The sequence below is a fragment of the Orcinus orca genome, chromosome 3 (assembly GCF_937001465.1).
Source record: "Orcinus orca chromosome 3, mOrcOrc1.1, whole genome shotgun sequence".
In the NCBI taxonomy this organism is placed as follows: Eukaryota; Metazoa; Chordata; class Mammalia; order Artiodactyla; family Delphinidae; genus Orcinus; species Orcinus orca.
In genome coordinates, this window is record NC_064561.1 from 4,438,248 (window position 1) to 4,457,263 (window position 19,016).

Genomic DNA, 19,016 nt, shown 5'->3' on the forward strand with positions numbered 1-19,016 from the left:
ACCAACCACCAGGTGACCCATATTGACTGGCCCTAAGTAACTACCAGGAATTGCTTTGTTCAAGTCAACGTTGATGTCTGTAGGACCCAGCTGTGAGCACCACCTGCTGGACAGGGGCCTGGGTCACCTCGAGTCCTTTAAAATTGGATCCCTCAGCAGCTTTGGCTGCGGCCGTGTAAAAAGGGGCTGGTGGCTGGTGAAGCCCAGAGAAGGGAGGGGACCTGCTCCAGCTCACACAGGAATTGGGCCTTGCCTCCCTCCATCCAGGACACTGGTCCCCACAGGGCTGTGGCCCACCCTTCCTCCTTGTGGTTAGGAAGTGACCCCCTCCCCCCCACCACCACCTGGGCCTGGCTTTATCCCAGGACCTGGGCACTGCAGGGAGTAAGCGAGCAGGACAGCAGGTGGACAGCGGCGGCAGCAACAGCACTGCCCTGTGCCTCTCGGCCCGCCATATGCCCCCACAGGGCCATGCTGAGGGCCATGAGGCTCTGGTGCCTAGAGAGTTACAGCTGGGGCCCCTCCCAGTCTCCAGGGTACCGTCCCTTAGCAACAGCCCGGCCCGGCAGGACACACTGCCAACGCTGGGCAGAGCAGGCAGAAGGCAGAAGGCAGGCGGAGCAGCTACCCGGACTCCAGGACAGACGAAGGCCAGGTGAGTGAGCGGGGGCACCCGGCCTGCAGCCTGGTTGCCGAGCGGGAGCCCCTCCAGATCTCTCTCCCATCCAGCAGCCCAGGGAGCCCTGACCCATCATGGATGCTGTGGACGCCACCATGGAGAAGCTCCGGGCCCAGTGCCTGTCCCGAGGGGCCTCGGGCATCCAGGGTCTGGCCAGGTGAGCTGTCCCCTCACACCTCCCCAACCCCCCGGATCACTTTCCAACCACGCTCCCTGCCCACGCCCCCTGCCCCCCAGGTTTTTCCGCCGCATGGACCGGGACAGGAGCCGGTCCCTGGACGCAGGGGAGCTCCAGCGGGGCCTGGCCGAGCTGGGGCTGGTGCTGGACACAGCCGAGGCGCAGGGCGTGTGCAGGCGCTGGGACCGTGACGGCAGTGGGACGCTGGACCTGGAGGAGTTCCTGCGGGCACTGCGGGTGAGGCCGGGCGCTCGACCGCGCGTGAGTCCCTCCACCCTGTCGTCCGGGGGTGCCAAGTCCTTGTGGGCTTATCCACATCGGTGTGGGGACTCGGGGGACCTCCCGAGCTCCACCCCCCCAGTCACCACCTCCCCCCAGCCCCCCATGTCCCAGGTCCGGGAGGCAGTCATCACAGCCGCGTTCACCAAGCTGGACCGCAGCGGGGACGGCGTGGTGACTGTGGATGACCTCCGGGGGGTGTACAGCGGCCGCGCCCACCCCAGGGTGCGGAGCGGGGAGTGGACGGAGGAGGAGGTGCTCCGCCGCTTCCTGGACAACTTTGACTCCTCCGAGAAGGACGGGCAGGTGGGTGCGCGGGTACCACCCCCTCTGCCCACGCCTGCGGTCCCCCCTGACAGCCCATCTGCCCCCAGGTCACGCTGGCCGAGTTCCAGGACTACTACAGTGGCGTGAGCGCCTCTGTGGACACGGATGAGGAGTTTGTGGCCATGATGACCAGCGCCTGGCGGCTGTGAGCGGTGCACACCCACTCGGCTGGCACCATGCAGCGTAGGGCCCCACCCGGCACCCCTGGGTCAGGGCCCCTCTCACCTGGGCTTTGAGCTGAGCAGCCCCGGGGTGGGGGATGGAGGGGATTGTGGGAAGATTGAGGCCGCAGAACCGGCTGGACCAGGTCTCCAGGGACACGGCTTGGCCACCAGGTGTCAGTGGGACAAAGGTTCCAACGATGGGTCACTGGTTCAGGAGCCCAGGGAGTGAGACCCTCCATGCCCACGCCATGCCGACCCCAGGTCTCCTCCTGGGTCTGCTCAAGTGAACCCTGTCAGCACCCTCACCCCTCCCTCGTGACTCCCCCAGGAAGCCAGGCAGCGCCCGGGTGGGGAAGCAAACTGCTCTTCTGTGACGCAAGGCTCTGCACGGAGCGGCCGGTCTTGGAAGGCAGCCGAGCTTGGTCACCTGCCCAGGTGTGGAGTGCGGGGCAAGCCAGGCTGCTGAGGAACCGTTCCTGGACAGGTTGCCTGGCTTCCTGAGGCCCCTGGGGCATGCGGGAGGCCAGAGTTTTAGTTAAAAGTTTTAATGTAGTTCCCAAATACATTTCATATGACAATCTTACATAAATGTTCCAAAACACATGGGCGTTATCTGGTTTTACTTGTCACTAGTTGGCTAAGGCTTAAAGCAGAGAAGTGTGACCGGATCTGCTGGGAGGGCCTTTGGTGTCGTCCCGTGGCTCAGGCGCGGACGCGGATGCGGGCTGCACAGGCCACCCTGAGGTGTGGGCGGCACAGCTCAGACGGGCCTCCCCCTCACCCTGTGAGGGCCCTGTGCACAGAGGCCTCCTCTGCGGGCCCCGCCAGGCGGGCGGCACCCAGCTGGCTCTTGGCCACGCTATGGGGTGGGGCGGGCAGAGGGCGCCACTCCTGTGTGTGCTGCGAGCATGGGTTCTGCCCGTTGTCTGGAACCGGTCCGCTCGCTGCCCCCTCCTTGAAGGCCCTGCCAGGGTCCCCCTCTGCCTCTCACAGAGGCCCCCAGCCCTCGACGGTCTTGGGGGCAGAGATGTCCAGGGCTGGGCAAGGAAGGAACGGCCAACAGCAGGAAGCAGGTTTTGCACCTGGGTGCCTGATGACGGGTGACCCATGTTATGGGGACAGACAGGAGGATGGGGGGGAGCCCTCCCACGCCCTCCCATGCCCAGTGACCCTTTTCTAGATAGGCTCTCCAGGCCCAGGGCCCAACCCCTCCGCACCCCACGACTGGGGTTCCCAGGTGGGGAGCACCCCCAGCATGGGGGCCGGGGCCACAGGGGGAACGAGGACGCAGCCCACGACGGAGCTGTGCCTGCTCAACACACAGAAGAGAAGCGCCTCGATCTAGGAAACCAAATACAAAGCCTTGGGGGGGAAAGAAAAGGTCTAAAAATAAACCCCCCAAATCAGAACGTGGGAGCTGGGAGGTAAAGACAGTAGTAACAGAAGGTCCAGCAGGCCCAGCGTGACACTGTGTGGACAGACCCGGTGCCCGGGCAGGTGGAGGCGGGGAGAGCCGGCGACACGACGAGGGTGGGGTGAAGAAACGAGGGGTCCCAGTCCCAGTGAGAAGCCGTGACAAGTCTTAATGTGCCATTTCAATTCAAGGTGGGGAGGGAAGAAATGTTCTTTTTCGTTTTGCTCATCAATATGATGAGGTTCGTGTCCCAAACCACATTCAGGCAGTTCCCGAGTCTGCTTCTGAACGGGACGTGCGGATCCAGACTGTGGCCACCCAGCGGGGAGTGTGGTTCCCGAGCCCCGCGCCTCGACGCTGCCGGAGGGAGGGGCGGGCGGGCGGGCAGACAGACGGACAAAGCAGCAGGCTCGTGGGCAGCCGGCTCCCGGCGCTATGTGCTCCCGGCCGTCTGCCCGTCCCCTTCGTCGCCAGCGCCTGTGGGGAGCGGTGGCCTGGCCGTCAGGTGTCTGCCCTGGACACAGCCCCACCCCTTGGGTCAGCCCCGGGACCCCTGGCTCACCGCCTCCGGTGGCCCCCGACGGGGCCAGGACGTCGTCGTCGTCGCTGTCGTCCTCGTTGGACGGGGCCGCCCCAGGCTCGGGGGCCGGCGTCCTGGCCTCCTGCTCCTGCTCCACGTGGCTGCGCAGGGCCAGGATGCGGTGGTGCAGGGCCGCATACAGCTGGCCCGTGTCCTTGGAGCTGGCCTGGTGGAGGCAGAGGGGAGGGCCAGGTTACAAGGCCTCACGGGGAGACCCCTCCTCAGGTGACGTGGCCGCAGCCCCTGCCGTAATGGGATGTCCCAGCTCCCGGGCTGGACTGGGGAGGAGCCTGACCTCTCTCCTCGACAAACCCGGGGACAGCAGACCGAAGCTCCCCCAGGTCCAGGGCCTGTCCTCCCAAGGGGTCCACAGAGCCTGGGCCGGGCCAGCCTTCGGTGAGCCATCCCGACCCTGGAGGCCTCCTACTCTCCCCGGCCAGGCCCTCAGTGCAGGGCTCTGAGTGCTAGGCATGGGGCTGCCCTGCCCTTGTCCGGGGGCTGTTTGGACAGCTTTGTTCCCCGAGAGGCCGGGGGCAGCCCAGCCCGTCCCTGGGGCTGCTCACCGAGATCAGGAAGACCTTCACGCCCTGGTCCTCCGTGTCCATGGCTGTGATGCGGATGCTCTTCTCACTGGCCTTGTCCATCTGCATCTGGGCCCACAGCTTGGTGTTGAGGATCAGCCGCAGGCTGCCCTGGGTCCGCATCACTGCAACCAACGAGGCCATCAGCTCTGCCCCCCACCCCTCGACGAAGCCGCTACGAGAACAGACACAATCTGCAGGAAAGCCAACACCCCCAGGGTGAAATCCCACAATCCCCCCAAGGTCCACGAAAGCCTCCTGTCTGCTGAGCGGCAGCCCTGGCCACCCCCCACCCCTGGCGGCACATCCAGTGGGTGGAGCTGGTGCCAGGACGGCGGCTCCCCTGGGGAAGGGGCTGGTCAGGCGGCAGCAGGAGGCGGAGGTGGGTGTGCACACTGGGGACACGCCACACGAAGTCTACGCCCCCTGACTGTCGCCACCCACAGGCCAAGGCGCAGCTCCTGCCCCATGAAAAGGAGCTAACTGCTTAGAGGAAGCGTCAGGGATGACCGCTGCTCAGAGCCTCCATCAGGAGGGAGACAAAGGTAGACTGAGGGCAGCACACAGTGGAGAAGAACAGGGGACAGGCCTCTCCTCTCTGGAAATGTGTGTGAGACCACGAGTTCCACCCACAGCGGGCCCAAGGCCAATGTTGTCCTGCTCAATTTGTCCGAGCCTACCCACCCTGCCCGAGCCCCAACCCCATGGACACAGGTGAGCCCTGGCCTTCCTGCCAGCCCGGCCCTCCCCACTGGAAAACCCGGAGCAGATTACAAGTGGTCACCCCAATCTGGGTGACCCTCACCCCCTCCAGCCCTCTGGGCCCAGCCTCACAGCCCAACCCACCCCCCGAAGTGGACTTGGAGGGAAGGAAGGTCAATGCCAAGGATCAAAGGCTGCGTGGGGTGAAAGGAGACGATGGCCGGGAAGGATCTCAACAAGGGAGGGGACAGTGCAATTACAACGAGGCTGGTCACAGGCTGATGACCCAGGGGCAGAGCCACGAGCCGCGGGGGCTCAAAATCCTGCGCCCTCTCTGTCCAGATACACTTGCACGTTTCCATTAGGGAAAATGAAAAAGAACAGTGCCCGAACAGAAGCCCAAGTGCATAAAAACAGTGCCGAAAAGACGCAGCATGAGCTACGCCTGGGCCAGGAATGGACGTTTCTGTAAAGGCCGCAGGACAATTTTAACTGGGGAGGATTAAAACAACAAAACAAAACAAACAAAAAAATGAACACACACGTTTCACATATATACAAACATGCCCGCACACACATCCGTTCTGTAACAAGCGTACTTCCGGGAGTAAGATTCACGTGTAGATGGCCCCAGTAGCATTACTTACAAGTCAAAAACAATTAGAAACAACCTACATGTCCGTCAGCAGGGAAATGGCTGAATACACTCACGGCCGATGGAATGTTAATTCATACAGAAGCTTTTCAAAAACAGTCATATTTTAGGGAAAATTTAACAACACAGGAACACGCCCACAAAACGGCAAGTGAAAAGAGCAAGAGACAAAGTCACCCCACTTCCTTAACAAAGATCCACAGAACAGGAATGGACCGCCAAGACAGTCGTGGCAGACAGAGATCTCCCTCTTTTTGTAAAGAGATTTTCGTTGATGTTTGATTTCTTTGTTTACTCACCACGAAACAACTGACACTTTATAAGAAAATACGTTTGAAAATGGCTAAATCCTTTCATCCACTTTCACGATCAGGAAGAGGAACATCACAGAAGGGCTGGCGGCTGGAGCCTCTGGGCCAGGCCGGGTCCCGCAGGCTGAGGGCCGGCTGTGGGTGCAGACAGGGAGCCCCGCCCCGCCGCGCCCCAGGCTCCTCCACAGAAACCTGGCTGAAGCTCACCTAGTCGGGACTGCAACGTCCCATCGTCAGTCGATGCCATGTCGTTGAGTCTGAGCAGCCCCCGGCCTCTCTCCACCCACGACTGCGAGGTCTTGTCAAAGACAAACAGCTTACACTGGATCTGGAACACAAGGTGGCCCTCTGGGTGAGCAGGGACCCTGGCCGGCAGACAGACCCCGGGAGCCTGCAGGGAATCCGCGATGAACCAGCAGGGTCAACGAACTATGGTCTGGGGGACACACGTCTGGCCCTTGGCCACTTTTCTGTCCCGCCCTCGAACTAGAATGGACTTTACATCTTTAGAGGAGTATTAAAAAAAAATAATCATTAAGGAAATGCACATCAAAACCACAATGAGATACCACTTCACACCCACTAGGATGGTAATAACCAAAAGGACAGATGACAACAGGTATTGGAGGATGTGGAGAAATCAGAACCCTCACACCTTGCTAATGGGGATGGAAAATGGGGCAGCCACAGTGGAAAACTGTTCTCCAACACATTAAACGTGGAGTTATCATATGGCCCAGAAATTCCACTCCTAGGTATCTACCCACGAGAAGTGAAGCACGTGTTCACATAGAAACTATTACGTGAATGTTCACAGAGCATCATTCTTAATACCTCAGAAGTGGAAACAAACCAAGCGCCCACCAGCAAGTGACTGGATAAACAAATGTGGGCTACCAATACAGTGGACTGTTATTCAGCCTTGAAGAGGAGTGAAGCGCCGACACACGGTCCACCAGGGATGAACCTCGAAAATGTGGACACAAAAGGCCACATGTTGTACGATCCCATTCACGTGAAATGTCCACAACAGGCAAATCCACAGAAACAGAAAGTGGGGTTGCCTGGGGCTGCAGGAAGGGGGATGGGCAGTGACTGCTCATGGGCACAAGGCTTCTTTTTGGGGGGGCAAAAATGTTCTAAATTAGTGAATACAGTAAAAACCACTGAACTGTACGCTTTAAAAGGGTGAATTTCATAGTATGTGCACTGTACCTCAATAAAGTTGTTATACAAAAAAAAATGCAAGAGAGACCACACGTGGCCCTTTACAGAAAAAGTTTGCAGATCTTTTAAGTCAGTATCTCTCAAGATAGATAGATAAGAAAAACTGTGAGTGGGGGAAAAAAGTACCACTAAAAACCCCACATTAAAAACTCCCCAAAGCCACATATACGTGGTTTATAGACACACACGCAGGTATGTGTGAAAGGACGAAGGGCAGATGGAGCCCCACCACACTGGACGTGCTGCCCCAGGAGGGGAGGGAGATGGGACGGGGCATGGGTGCCATGAAGTCTGGTCTAAGAAAAGAACACAGCACCACCGGGACAAAATAATCACAGCTGTTGACTCTGGGTGGCAAGAGGTGTTTGTTACACGTCTTTGTAGTTCCCTGAATTGTCGAGACTGTCTCAGAACAGACCGTTTTGCTCTAAAACAGAGCAGTACAAGAAGTCCGCTAGCCGCACCGACGGGTCCCAGAGGCCGGGCGCGCCTCACCTGCAGCACGTTGCTTTCGGCCTCCTCCCCGGTGATCACCTCCACCTTTTCCAGCAAGCACTTCCGCGCTGTCGCCTTGGTGTAGGCGGCCGCCGACTCGGCCAGCGACTCTGCAATGTTATTAGCTAAACGACATTGACTATTGATTTGGTCAGGGGGAGGGTGTACCTCACAGGACACCCAAAGGGTGGCTCTGGCCTCAAGGGGGCCAGCGCCTCGGGCCCACAGCGGACCCTGGCAACGCACCACGTAACTCTGCCTCGGAGTCTGCTGGGCGGCCACCGGGAGCGGCCAGTGCAGCTGCGGCCTCCCACTCTCCCACGCAGGCGAGGAGGGCAGACAGCGAGAGACCTCCGAGGGCGCTGAGGAGCGTCTGCCGCCTCAGGGCGAGGAGGAGGGCGACAACCACCTCAACCCCATCCTGGTCACCAGGCAGGGCCCCGGGCCTCGCCCCCCTCCTGCTCACTGGACAGCCAGCACGCACGGCTGTGGGCTGTGCCCGAGGGTGGTTCACAGCGTCCCCGCCCCTCCCTGCCTCCCGGACGCCCCCGGGAGAGGGCAGGACCGAGGCCTACCTTTCTCGGGGGTGGCCTCCTGGGACGAGGACTCGGACCCGGACTCGGCCACTGTGTTTTCTCTGTTGGCATCCGGGCTGACCTCGTTTAACTTGGGCGGGCTCTGCGGGGAGCGAAGGCGCACAGGAGGAGGGGGCGTGGGGGGCGGTCCCGGGGGCCGACCGCTGCAGGACAGGGAACCCCTCTGCCGGGAGGCAGCTCCTGGCGCCCCCCGCCCAGCAGAGGACCCCCTCTGCCGACGCTGGCCTCCCTCCCGCACTCTGGGGACCCGCCCAGCCCCAGCCCATGCGCACTCAGCGCCTGCTGAGCAGCATCAGAGACAGGCGGTCCTCAGTCCTCACAGGCCCGCCCGGACGCGCACGCGAGCCGCCTCTGGAGCCTCTGTGGCGTCACCTGGAGGTGTGTGCCACCAGCCGACCTTGGGCCACCTGGTCCCCCTGGCCCGTGAAAGAGTTCTTTGCCTACTTCATCGTAATCGAAAAAGGACAGTACTGACGCTCAAGAAAAGAAGCAGGTGGCTCCTTAGTGAAACAAACACTGAGACCAAGACGGCAGGAATCAGGTGGGCCCCAAACAGCGCCTGAGCTGCCCTCACAGTGGACACAGCGGGGCTGTGTGTAATGATTGGGAAAGAAAAGGAAGAAAGAGAAGGAAGCGGGTAACGACCCTAGAAGCCCATCCCGGGCTGGCTGGGCTCTCTGGGACCAGGATGTGGCCCGCGGTCAGCCACGTGCCTCAGCCGTGGTGTGTCAGGAGTGCAGGGGACACTGGAGACCCTGCAGGGTTGCCCCCTCGCCCCCCACTCTGTGCTGCAGCCTCACGGTGGCGATGGGGCTGCCCTCCCTTGGCTTCAGAGGTGGCACAGGGTGGTCCCGGCCCACATGGCTAAGGAGTCTGGCCTGACGGCTGTCACCGCACCTGCCCTTAGCTGGGAGGAAGCGCGGCCCGTGACTCAAGGGAAGCCCCTCTCAGGACGAGGAAGGACAGGATGCGCGACACTGGCTCCTACAGAGCCTCCCTAGGCCACCAGCGCCGCCCCCCGTTTAAGCTGAGTCTGAGCTGGGTCTTCTTTCTCTTACTTGGAAAAGAAAACATTCTAATTTCACAGGACTCAAGGCAGCAGCCACACCCGACGTGTCCCGGTGACCTGCGGGAGGCTCCGAGAGCCTTCCAGGCCCTGGGCAGGACAGTCCCCACGGGGGTCACTCACCAACACGCGCTCACTCATGTTCTGGCCAAATATGAATTTGCTGCTGGCGGCGTCGGCACTGTTGGCTGAGCTCTCTAAACTGAAGAGGAGACACGCTGTGAGCGCAGGGTGGCACAGGGCCAGGCGGTGTGCACGCCCACATGCGCGGCACACACACACGGTCGGAGCGGAAAGCACGGTCGAGGCCCCGCTCCGCCTCGGGCTGGGCTGGTGTGCCAGGGACAGGTACCCGCAGGCCTCCATGCCAGCCCTCTCCAGGCGGCAAACACAGACCCTTGGCTCGCACCGCCTGGCACCAACTGCACACGGGCGCCGTGTGACACACCAGATGCCCGTCTTCCCCAACCCCCAGGAGGTGGGCAGCACCACACAGAGGCTGAGCGCAGGGGCGTTCCGTCCACTCCCAGCAGACAAACCCGGCTGTCTCTTGCCAGTGGGCTGCCCCCGGGAGGCACTGCAGCTCTCTGGGTCCCTCCCCAGGCCTGCACCAAGGAGGTGATGCCTCCTATGGGGTGGCCGGCAGGTGACACAGGATGACCTTTGGGGAGCGCTCAGCAAACGGCAGCTGCCCTGGCGGTCACACTTCATCCGTTTTAAGACATCACAGGCTGCACGTGCCTCCCAATTTGGGAAACACTCAGGTGCAAAAAATGCGTCTTAAAATATCTGATGCACTCTGCTAACCGGGGGCCAGGCAGCCAAGCAGCGAGGTCACTGTTCCCATCGGGCCTCTCCGAGGTGGGAGCCCGCACGGCGCCTGCTCTCCTGGCCCATCTCCCAGGCAGGGACGAGCCTTCTTTCTCAAACACCCCGGCAGCCAGGCTGTTGGCAAGTGCCACCACCAGTAGCGCCAACGGCGAGCCCAGATCCAGGGCAGGGAGCACCTGGTGACAGGAGACAGCCGAGCTGTCACTGGCCCACCGGGTTCTGTTCTGGGCACGAGGCCCGGGTGACAGAGGTCACTCCCGGGGCTGGGCTGAACAAGCCCACGGGACTGGGGTCCTGCCTTAGATGTCTGCTGAAGCCCACCATCCCAGCCCCTCCACATCTGTGTCCAGAGCGGAAAAGAGGGAGGGGCTGCACGGTGACTGGGATTCTGGCTGCACGTGCCCTTGTCCTCCCGAGGAAGGACTGGGCTGGCTCCTGGTGCAGGAGGGTCCAGGCTTCTCTGGGCCCTGAGGCAGGTACCACGGGTGACCACAGGCCCGAGGCGGAGGCTCTCCCCGGACAAGGCTGGGCACCAGGCCCGAGGCGCAGACCTGGAGCTGATGTACTGAAGGAAGTAGTTGGTGGCGGCTGGCGCTTCTGAACTGGGGTGTCCGGCGTTCTCCATGTCCACTACTTCAGCGTTCTCATTTATTAACTGGGAAAGAGAGAGGAAACACTGCTGAGAGAACGGCATGTCCTGGACCTCTGCAGCTCAGCCTGCGTCCACAGGCCCTACGCTGACATGCGGCATGGCTCCGTCTACATGTGTGTACCCTGGGGTGTGGTAAGAGTTAAGATACAAAAACAGTCCATAAGGCACTAGGGAGCCTTTTCTACCTTGTTTTAAAAAAGCACACTCAGGCTGGCACCTTGTTGGCATTTTTATCAATGCTTCTGTACCGAGGAATCACAGGTCGCTTACAAATCTTACATTTTAAGGGGTTCATTATAAACAAAACAGAAGCATCATTTCTCAAGGCTGCTTCTACGCCAACTGCCATGCTAGCCTGGTTAAATACATTCTCCGATGAAACTCTCCCGGGAACGCTGAGAGGTGGGTGTTAGCGACCTTGCTCTGAGTGAGGAAGCAGAGGCTCAGAGCGGTTAAGAAACCACGGCTTTGAGTCGCCCCCCCATTGAGAAGCTGGGATGCAACCATGAGACGCCCGGATCCCCACGAGACATCGTCCCCACCCCAATCTCAAGGCAGCGAGGAACAGACTCGACCTGATGGCTCAGGCCAGGCCCCCGGTCCCCAGCATGGGTGGATTTCCAGGTCCTCCCTGCTGTTGCTTTCTGCTCCCAGGAGGGGGCAGCTGCCAAGGGACTCAATATTTTGCCTAAAGCTGTGCAACATCAACACCTATTCTTGTGTCTCTTGGGGTATGTGTGCTTCTACTGGACCGTGGGCACCAGAGGAGGAAGCTGACGGCGTGGCCTGACATCTCCTCCACACCCGAGACACTCTTGTTTTCTCGTTTCAGGGCTTCTCACCTTTTGCGTTACTGACCCCGGGCGCGGGTGGTTCCCTGAGCGGGGACGGGGGCTTCCTGGGCACTGTGGGGTGTTGGTCAGCATCTCTGGCCTCCACCTACTTAGTATCAGTGGCACCTACCCCCCAGCTGTGGCAATGACAAATGTCCCCAGACACAGCCACTGACACTGCCCCTCAAGCCTCCAGGAGCTTCTTGCCAGATGAGCTGCTGGAAATGGCACAGAGGGACCTTCAGTCCCTGGGGCTGGGACAGGTCTTCCGAGAGGGCCAGCGCGTGGGGTCCAGAACCCAGATCCCCTGCCACTGCCACATGCTCCCCACCCCCGACTCAAAGTCCCCAGACTAGACCAACACACCTGGGGGGCAGCCAGGAGGTGACAGATCCTGTTGCCTCCTGTGGGAGAGAAAACAGTATCTTTCCACCTGCCCTCCTTGAAAAAAACAAGGCGATGGCTCTCAATTGGGGGTGACATGGTCCCACGGGGAACATTCAGAACCGCTGGGGATGCTTTTGGTGGTCGTCACTGGGGGCGGGGAGGGGGTGCTGCTGGCATCTAGAGGGCGGGGGCCGGGGATGCTGCTCAACACCCTACAGTGCGCAGGACGGCCTTCCACAACTAAGAAGGATCCGGGCTGAACGACGCTAGTGCTGAAAGAAACCCTGAAGTAAGCACAGAAAAATCTCTTTGGTGACCTGGAAAGCATCGGATCCTAATGTCTCCTTGTTCCTTGGCTATAAACACGTCAGCTGTCAGGGCTAAGGTGCCTCTCTCAGCCTGGCTCCTGGAAGAACGAGGGGGCCTGCCGCCAGGAGCCACCGCTCAGCCCCACACTGGCAGGGGTGGGGCAGGGTGGGGGGCAGCCGGCCGGGGTGCTGCCAGGAGTCAGCAGCACAGCACGGAAGGGACGCAACAAGCAGCTGCTGGGCGCTGAGGCCCAGGACCACCCCAGACACGGCCCCCACTCCCCATCCCTGGGCAAATGAACCTGGGGGAGGCGTAAAAAGATCCCTTCACTGGGTCAACAGCTCATCCGGCCTTCTGACCACATACCTTAACTCTGTCCCTCAGGTTCTGCCCGAACACAAACGCCTGCTGTGCAAGCTCCTTCTTCTCGCAGCTCTCCTCAGAAGCACTGCTGGACTCATTTTTCTGCGAGTCTTTCTCCTGGTTAAAACAAGCAAACAGAACAACTGAAAAGAAGCCACACATCAGCCCTGAGAAGCGAGATGAGCCATCTCACACCATTGCATTTGCCTGGCGTGAATCCTGTGGAGCGGGCCCTGGGGTGGGGGACCAGGGAGATGCCCTAGGGCTGGGGGGGACCAGACCTCTCCAGGGAGGGGGAGGGGCGAGGTCTTGGCAGTGCCCTCGTCACCGGGAACACTGGGTGGAGACGGTGGGGTGGGGGGTCACGTCCAGGTCTCCCTCCAGCTCAGAGCCCTAGCCACCAGTTTCTGAGAAGCAGTATGCTGTGGGAATGATTCCTTTTTCCAATTCCACTAACTGTGGTTTCAGGGTGGGGGGCTCAGGGACATCTGAAGATTGAATTGGAGATGTTCATTTTCACCATTTGAGCCTGAACATCCGGCGGCGGTATGGCAGCGGGTGGGGGAGGCAGAGGGTGGAGAACCTCAGGCAGCGACCTGTCTGCTGAAACAGGCAGAGTGGAGATAAACACACGGGTGCAATCTGTCTCCGTACGTGGAGCCCTGGATGTGTTGCTGCAACTCGGATTTCAAGTCCGTCTCTGCCAACCGCAAATGCAGGCTCTTCATTAAATGCCCCTTATTTTCAGCTGCTATGCAACGCTACTGGAAAACATATGCATCTGGCCTATATAATCCCAGAACCCTGGAGGACTTTTTTTTTTTAAAAACAAACAATTTCTGGGCTTCCCTGGTGGCGCAGTGGTTGAGAATCCGCCTGCCAATGCAGGGGACATGGGTTCGAGCCCTGGTCCGGGAAGATTCCCACATGCCGCGGAGCAACTAAGCCCATGTGCCACAACTACTGAGCCTGCGCTCTAGAGCCCACGAGCCACAACTACTGAGCCCACGTGCCACAGCTATTGAAGTCTGCACGCCTAGAGCCCATGCTCTGTAACGAGAAGCCACCGCAATGAGAGGCCCACGCAACGAAGAGTAGCCCCCGCTTGCTGCAACTAAAAAGAAAGCCTGCGCACAGCAACAAAGACCCAACGCAACCAAAAATACATAAATATATAAAAATAAAAATAAATAAATAAAACAAAGGATTTCTGAGCGAACTCCCAAGCACACTTCTGCCACTAGAAGCAGCACATGTGTATGAACCCCTGAGGAACTGCTCGGCTGTGGAAGAGGGACGGGAGACATCTCTCCAAGTACAGCGGTACAAGGCCCCAACAGACTACGTGCGTGGAAACGAAACAGGCCTTGGGCTATCCGGCCCTAAGTGCCAGAGCCCTGCTCGTGGCCCCTTTCACTCAAAACCAACTGTGGAGTTCTTGGTGGTCTGGTGACCTGGCCAGTCAGTTGTGGTTACACATGGAGACCTCTGAGCAAATCAGGATGCTTTAGCATGGGCCAGCTTGGATACAGCCCAGAGTGGTCAACAGCCCATGTGCCCGGTGAGGCCCTGAGAAGCTTCACGTGCGGTGCACTCCCTGCCCCATTGCCGACGGACCTCAAGTGCTGGTGCCTCGTCAGAGGGACTCCTCCGGGCGGGGTTGTCAGGCGAAGCCGATGTCGCTGCCCCCGGGCAGTCTGCCGGGACACTGACCCCGTTGGTGCCGCTGCTCGGGACTGTGGGGAGAAAAGGACAGCAGACATCTCAGAGGTCAGCCCGGACCACCTTCAGCACCGCTGCCTTCTACCATTTGGGCTGAGAGTGTAATGTCTCCTTCTTAAAGGAAAGGATCTGGAATCAATACAAATTCTTAGGTTAGAAAAACCCAAACCCAAAACTAACACCTCACAAAAGAAAGAATCCTTTATTACTTATTCCACAAAGAACCATGTGAATTTTCAGTTTATTTAGAAATACTACTACTTAGGCGAAAAAAAAAAAAGAAAATATATTTGGGGAATAATTATGAGTTTTATAAAACTAGTTTTACTAATAGAGTCTTTTTTCTATGCACTTTCTCCTTTAAACAGTTGAGATTATGTGACATGTACAACTTTAAATCTGGCTTTGTTTAGTATTAGACCAAAACAATTTTCCATGCAATTAAAACCCTTCAGAAATATTAACTATTTTTGCTCCCGATGAAAAGCTCTTGAATTGTAGGGAAAGATTAAGAGGAAGAGAAGAAAAGTTTATCAGTATTAAGAAAATTAAGGATGAACTGAAAACCCCATCCTTTGTGGATATAATAGAAATATGGTTCAGGTCTCTTAGACATACAGGGCTGAGTTTTGCCTGCAAACACACAGGGACGCATCTGGGCCGCTCAGGGCTGGGGGGCCAGCTCTCAGGAGGCCAGTGGAACTGCCTGTCTTCCAGGCTCATTGGGGATTTGAGGGCTTGTTTCTCCAGCACTCTATTTCCCAGTGCGTTCAGCAGACGGGGCCAAAGCCACCTGTGTCGTGACGCGGCTGTGCCCTGACGTGTGAGCCTGGGAGGGGCCACGGCCGAGTCACTCACCGGTCTGTGAGAGCACCTTTGGCTGCGGGGCTTGTAGCACTGCTGGGCGAAGCACGCTCCGCTGCTGCTCCTTGGGCTTCTGGCTCGGCAGACCTGGGGACAGAGGTCGGCTTGCCCGGGCCCTCCGACCGCAAGGGCAGAAATGCAACCCACCCCCACGCCAGCTCTCAGGCACTTTACAGAAAAATTCACCCCAACAACGCATCTGATGTCCCTCTTGGGCTAGACTTTACAGGGAAGCATACTGAAAAAATTAAAAACCCAAGATATTTTCTCTACAGTTAGACATACAAATTCTGGCTATTGTTATTTTTATATGTGATTAAATGAAACCCCCATGAAACTGATCATGTCTGCAAATTAATCCAGTGAGTACAGGAATGCTACAGGGGGGACCAAGAGACAGCTGTTCTCAAGCGTGGGGCTCGAGGGTCAAGGGCAGACGGTGAGGGGAAAGCAGCGAAGCCACAGTTCACCTCTCAAAGTTTAGGACTCTGCTACGGGTCACGTAAAGGTACCCCTTGCACCTGCTTCTCAAAATGCCACGTTGAGAAAATCCCTCTGCCAAGCATACAGGGCAAGGACCACGAGAACGCTCCAGGCCCTGCAAGGGCTTCCCGTTGGATGTGACGTGTCTCGATGGCGCGAGTGCCGGGCCCCGCTCACTAGCGGCTGCTCTGCTACTCAGGGTTAACGCTGTGGGCAGATCGCTCAGCAGAGACAGTCTCACAACTGAGCTACTGCCGGGCACGGAGCCTGAACGCCACCCACCAAGCCGGGCCCGCTCCCTCGCCGCCACCTCCTCGGGACAGCGGGCTCACAGGCAGGAGAACCTCCCTGGTCCGACGGGCTCTTTCCAGCAGTGTTCCAGTGCTCACGTGTCAGAAAAGTGAGCCCGGACCGCACTGGCACGCAGAGGCCGCAAGGCAGCCACTCTGTGCTCCTCCTTCAAGGCGGACACCCACCTGCACTGGGTGCCTGGCCGTGGATCAGGGTCGGCGGCTTCAACCGGAATCCACTGCTCTTTTCCTCTACAAGCATAAGAGAAAAAAAAAAAGCGGGCCTGCCTGGGGTGGGGCAGCAAAGCTAGGAGGGACCAGGGGCAGAAGAGGACTGTGGTCTGGGCTTCGGTGGCCATGGGCCTGGGGAACTAGGGAAAATGTTTCCAAGTTAAAACAGAAGAGCAGAGGCCCATCCAATCCCGTCTGTAAGGGAGGAGGCTGAGGGCTGCAGGCAGTGCTGGCCCTGGGGTGAACTGCTGGCAACAGAAAACTGGAGGGCATGTGTGGGGCTGGTCAAGCTGCAGTCCACCCACCCAGCTACCTGCCGGGGCTGAGAGCTCGGAGGCTGGGCTGTGCTCGCGGGCCCCAAGGAATATCAGGGAGCCACAGAGTTCTGGTCCCTGGGACCCAGCTCCCTTTCCAGGAGGACACGGCTGTAATCAGGAGAAGCTTCTCTACTACCAGCAGACCTCTGAGAAATGAGATGCATTTTCTGTGGTGAAAGATCAAAGGTGGCAGACGGCAGGCTCTCTCCAGATGTGCCCGGAGTGCTTGCAGCTAATGAGGGCGCTGGGAGGCCCAGGAGGAGGAGGCGGGGCCTCCCTCAGGACGAAGTCTGGGATGGACAACTATGCAGAGCTGACAGACACAGGGGCTCAAAGCCTGGTTTCAGCTCAGCCACCAGTACACACAGATCCCTTAATCCCTGCACCTTGGTGACTCTGCCCATCTCAGGGGGCGGGGGAGACAGTCTAATGCATTCCCTGACCAGAAGCATCAGGATAAAAAGCCTTGTGACTCCAATAGGACACGTCTGTCCCCAGAAGAGCCCAGGGACTGCAGCATTTTGGGTCCCAGAGGCAGCCTCACTTTTGTGCTAAGGTCCAGCCCACGGGGGAAAAAAACCCTTTTCGGGTCATAGGGAACAAGATCAAGACAGAGAAATCCCTTGCCTGTTTTTACACACCAGCAGCGAGCAATCCAAAAGTGAAGAAAACAATTCCATTTACAATAGCACCACAGAGAATATAATACTTGGGAATAAACTGAACCAACGAGAACTACAAAACATTGTTGGAAGAAAGTAAAGACTTAAATAAATGGAAAGATACCCCAAAAGGCCACACAGTGTATGACTCCATTTACAATGAAATGTCCAGAGCTGGCAAATCCACGGAGACAGAAAGTCGATTTGTGGTTGCCAGGGGCTGGGAAAGACAAAGTGGGGAGTGACTGCTCAAGGGTATAGGGTCTCTTTTTGGAGTGACAAAAATGTTCTAAAGTTAATTATGGTGATGGGTGCACAACTCTGTAGATACACTAGAAACCCTTCAACTGTACACAAAAACACCACCACAAACACACCTGGTCAGCCCACACTTTCAGGTATGAAACAAAATCAAATCAGAATTCCCAAACAGGGGGGCTTCCCTGGTGGCACAGTGGTTGAGAATCCGCCTGCCAATACAGGGGACACGGGTTTGAGCCCTGGTCTGGGAAGATCCCACATGCCACGGAGCAACTAAGCCCGTGTATCACAACTACTGAGCCTGCGCTCTAGAGCCCGCGAGCCACAACTACTGAAGCCCGTGCATCTAGAGCCCGTGCCCCGCAACGAGACGCCACCGCAACGAGAAGCCCGTGCACCGCAACGAAGAGTAGCCCCCGCTCACTGCAACTAGAGGAAGCCCGCACGCAGCAACGAAGAACCAACTCAGCCAAAAAAAAAAACAAAACAAAACCCAAAAGAATTCCTAAACAGGAAGGCCCTCTTCCTGCGGGCTATGTGTTGGTGAGCCAAACTGCTCTCCTTGGGCAAAAACAGGTTACAATAAGTAACTCTCACTGCTAGCTTGCATGAAGGAGCTGATCCCTACGGGCTCCGGGGAGTCTGCGCTGGTGGAGCTGGTTTCTCCCGTAGAGGGGTCGTTAACACCACACTCAGGAGAGCCAGACAGCACAGGATGCAGGGGAGGACATGTTGCCAGATGTTCCTTTTGGGAAGGGAAATACTGAATTACATTTTCAAAGCTCAGCATTATTCAGAAGATGATTGGCAATTTAGAAACATTAAAAAAAATGCGATAAAATTCGTAATTCAGGTGATTTTAAAAAGCCCTTAGAGCTGGCTTTGCAGTGTTCACACTGGGGCTAGAGACTGCTCTCACCGCCCTGCTCTGACCGTTGGACCCCTGGGGCTGACCAGGCTAACCAGCAGGGGCGACAGGCCTGGAAAGTCACTGCCACTGACCCCAAGCACTGGGCCCAGTGCCTGGCCCACCCCAAGGATGCACAGGACATCCATGCTGAATGCTGCGGTGAATGGAGACACAGACGGGCGTGTGTGCCACACTCGCAATGGCAACCAGGGACTCGGGACAGCGGGGCCCAGAGCAGCAGGGAGGGTGCTTACAGGGTGGCGCACCCTGGAGGTCCTGCCACAAGCCCTGTCTGCACTGAAACAAACGTGGTCTCTTCTCATGGCCTCCAGAAGCTCACTTGTCCTGCAACGCAGTCAGGGTGCAGTGAAGAGGCACTGCCTGATGGCCAGAGCCCATCACGGGGGTGCAAGGTCACGCCAAGGTCACAGGGGTGCACAGGCCGCTATACCCGTGTCTTCTCAAGGGCACATGCACGGCCCCCCGTGAGCTTGCTGTGGGGCAGCCTCCGTCCTCTGAATCATGCCTGAAGCAAGCAGGCTTTTTTGTGCCCCACCTCAGAGAGACCCAGGTGATGAGGGAACTCTGGATTTAACCAGGAAGGCAGATCAGAATTTAACCTGGTGTGTACCACAGGCTAAAAAGAA

The 19,016-nt window shown here is 58.3% G+C and overlaps 2 protein-coding genes across 25 annotated transcripts in view; one reads left to right on the forward strand and one right to left on the reverse strand.

Annotated features, from left to right (window-relative positions):
- RANBP3 (RAN binding protein 3) overlaps nucleotides 1-19,016 on the reverse strand; it is a 57,012-nt gene that overhangs the window by 693 nt on the left and 37,303 nt on the right. For 10 of the 18 annotated variants that reach the window (XM_049707602.1, XM_049707598.1, XM_049707595.1 and 7 more), the window contains 11 exons: nucleotides 16,175-16,240; nucleotides 15,210-15,302; nucleotides 14,247-14,365; nucleotides 12,633-12,746; nucleotides 10,637-10,740; nucleotides 9,378-9,456; nucleotides 8,168-8,270; nucleotides 7,593-7,717; nucleotides 6,078-6,198; nucleotides 4,185-4,396; nucleotides 3,604-3,787 (listed from right to left, as the gene is read on the reverse strand). In XM_049707602.1, coding sequence (XP_049563559.1) covers nucleotides 3,604-3,787; nucleotides 4,185-4,396; nucleotides 6,078-6,198; nucleotides 7,593-7,717; nucleotides 8,168-8,270; nucleotides 9,378-9,456; nucleotides 10,637-10,740; nucleotides 12,633-12,746; nucleotides 14,247-14,365; nucleotides 15,210-15,302; nucleotides 16,175-16,240 — 1,320 coding nt within the window. Of the gene's footprint in view, nucleotides 1-2,148; nucleotides 3,519-3,603; nucleotides 3,788-4,184; nucleotides 4,397-6,077; nucleotides 6,199-7,592; nucleotides 7,718-8,167; nucleotides 8,271-9,377; nucleotides 9,457-10,636; nucleotides 10,741-12,632; nucleotides 12,747-14,246; nucleotides 14,366-15,209; nucleotides 15,303-16,174; nucleotides 16,241-19,016 lie in introns of those variants that run through there. The other 8 variants (XM_049707605.1, XM_049707599.1, XM_049707596.1 and 5 more) reach the window with 5 other exon arrangements.
- On the forward strand, nucleotides 2-2,228 carry CAPS (calcyphosine). Of its 7 annotated transcripts, none has more exons than XM_033400893.2 (5): nucleotides 10-655; nucleotides 713-1,094; nucleotides 1,236-1,442; nucleotides 1,511-1,646; nucleotides 1,956-2,228. In XM_033400893.2, the coding sequence occupies exons 1-4, from the start codon at nucleotides 456-458 to the stop codon at nucleotides 1,610-1,612; spliced, it is 891 nt and encodes a 296-aa protein (XP_033256784.1). In that variant the 5' UTR covers nucleotides 10-455; the 3' UTR covers nucleotides 1,613-1,646; nucleotides 1,956-2,228. The 7 variants fall into 7 exon arrangements, with proteins under 7 accessions (XP_049563578.1, XP_049563577.1, XP_033256784.1 ...); XM_004277258.3 differs by having other exon boundaries at nucleotides 537-836; nucleotides 917-1,094; XM_049707621.1 differs by lacking the exon at nucleotides 1,236-1,442 and having other exon boundaries at nucleotides 2-655.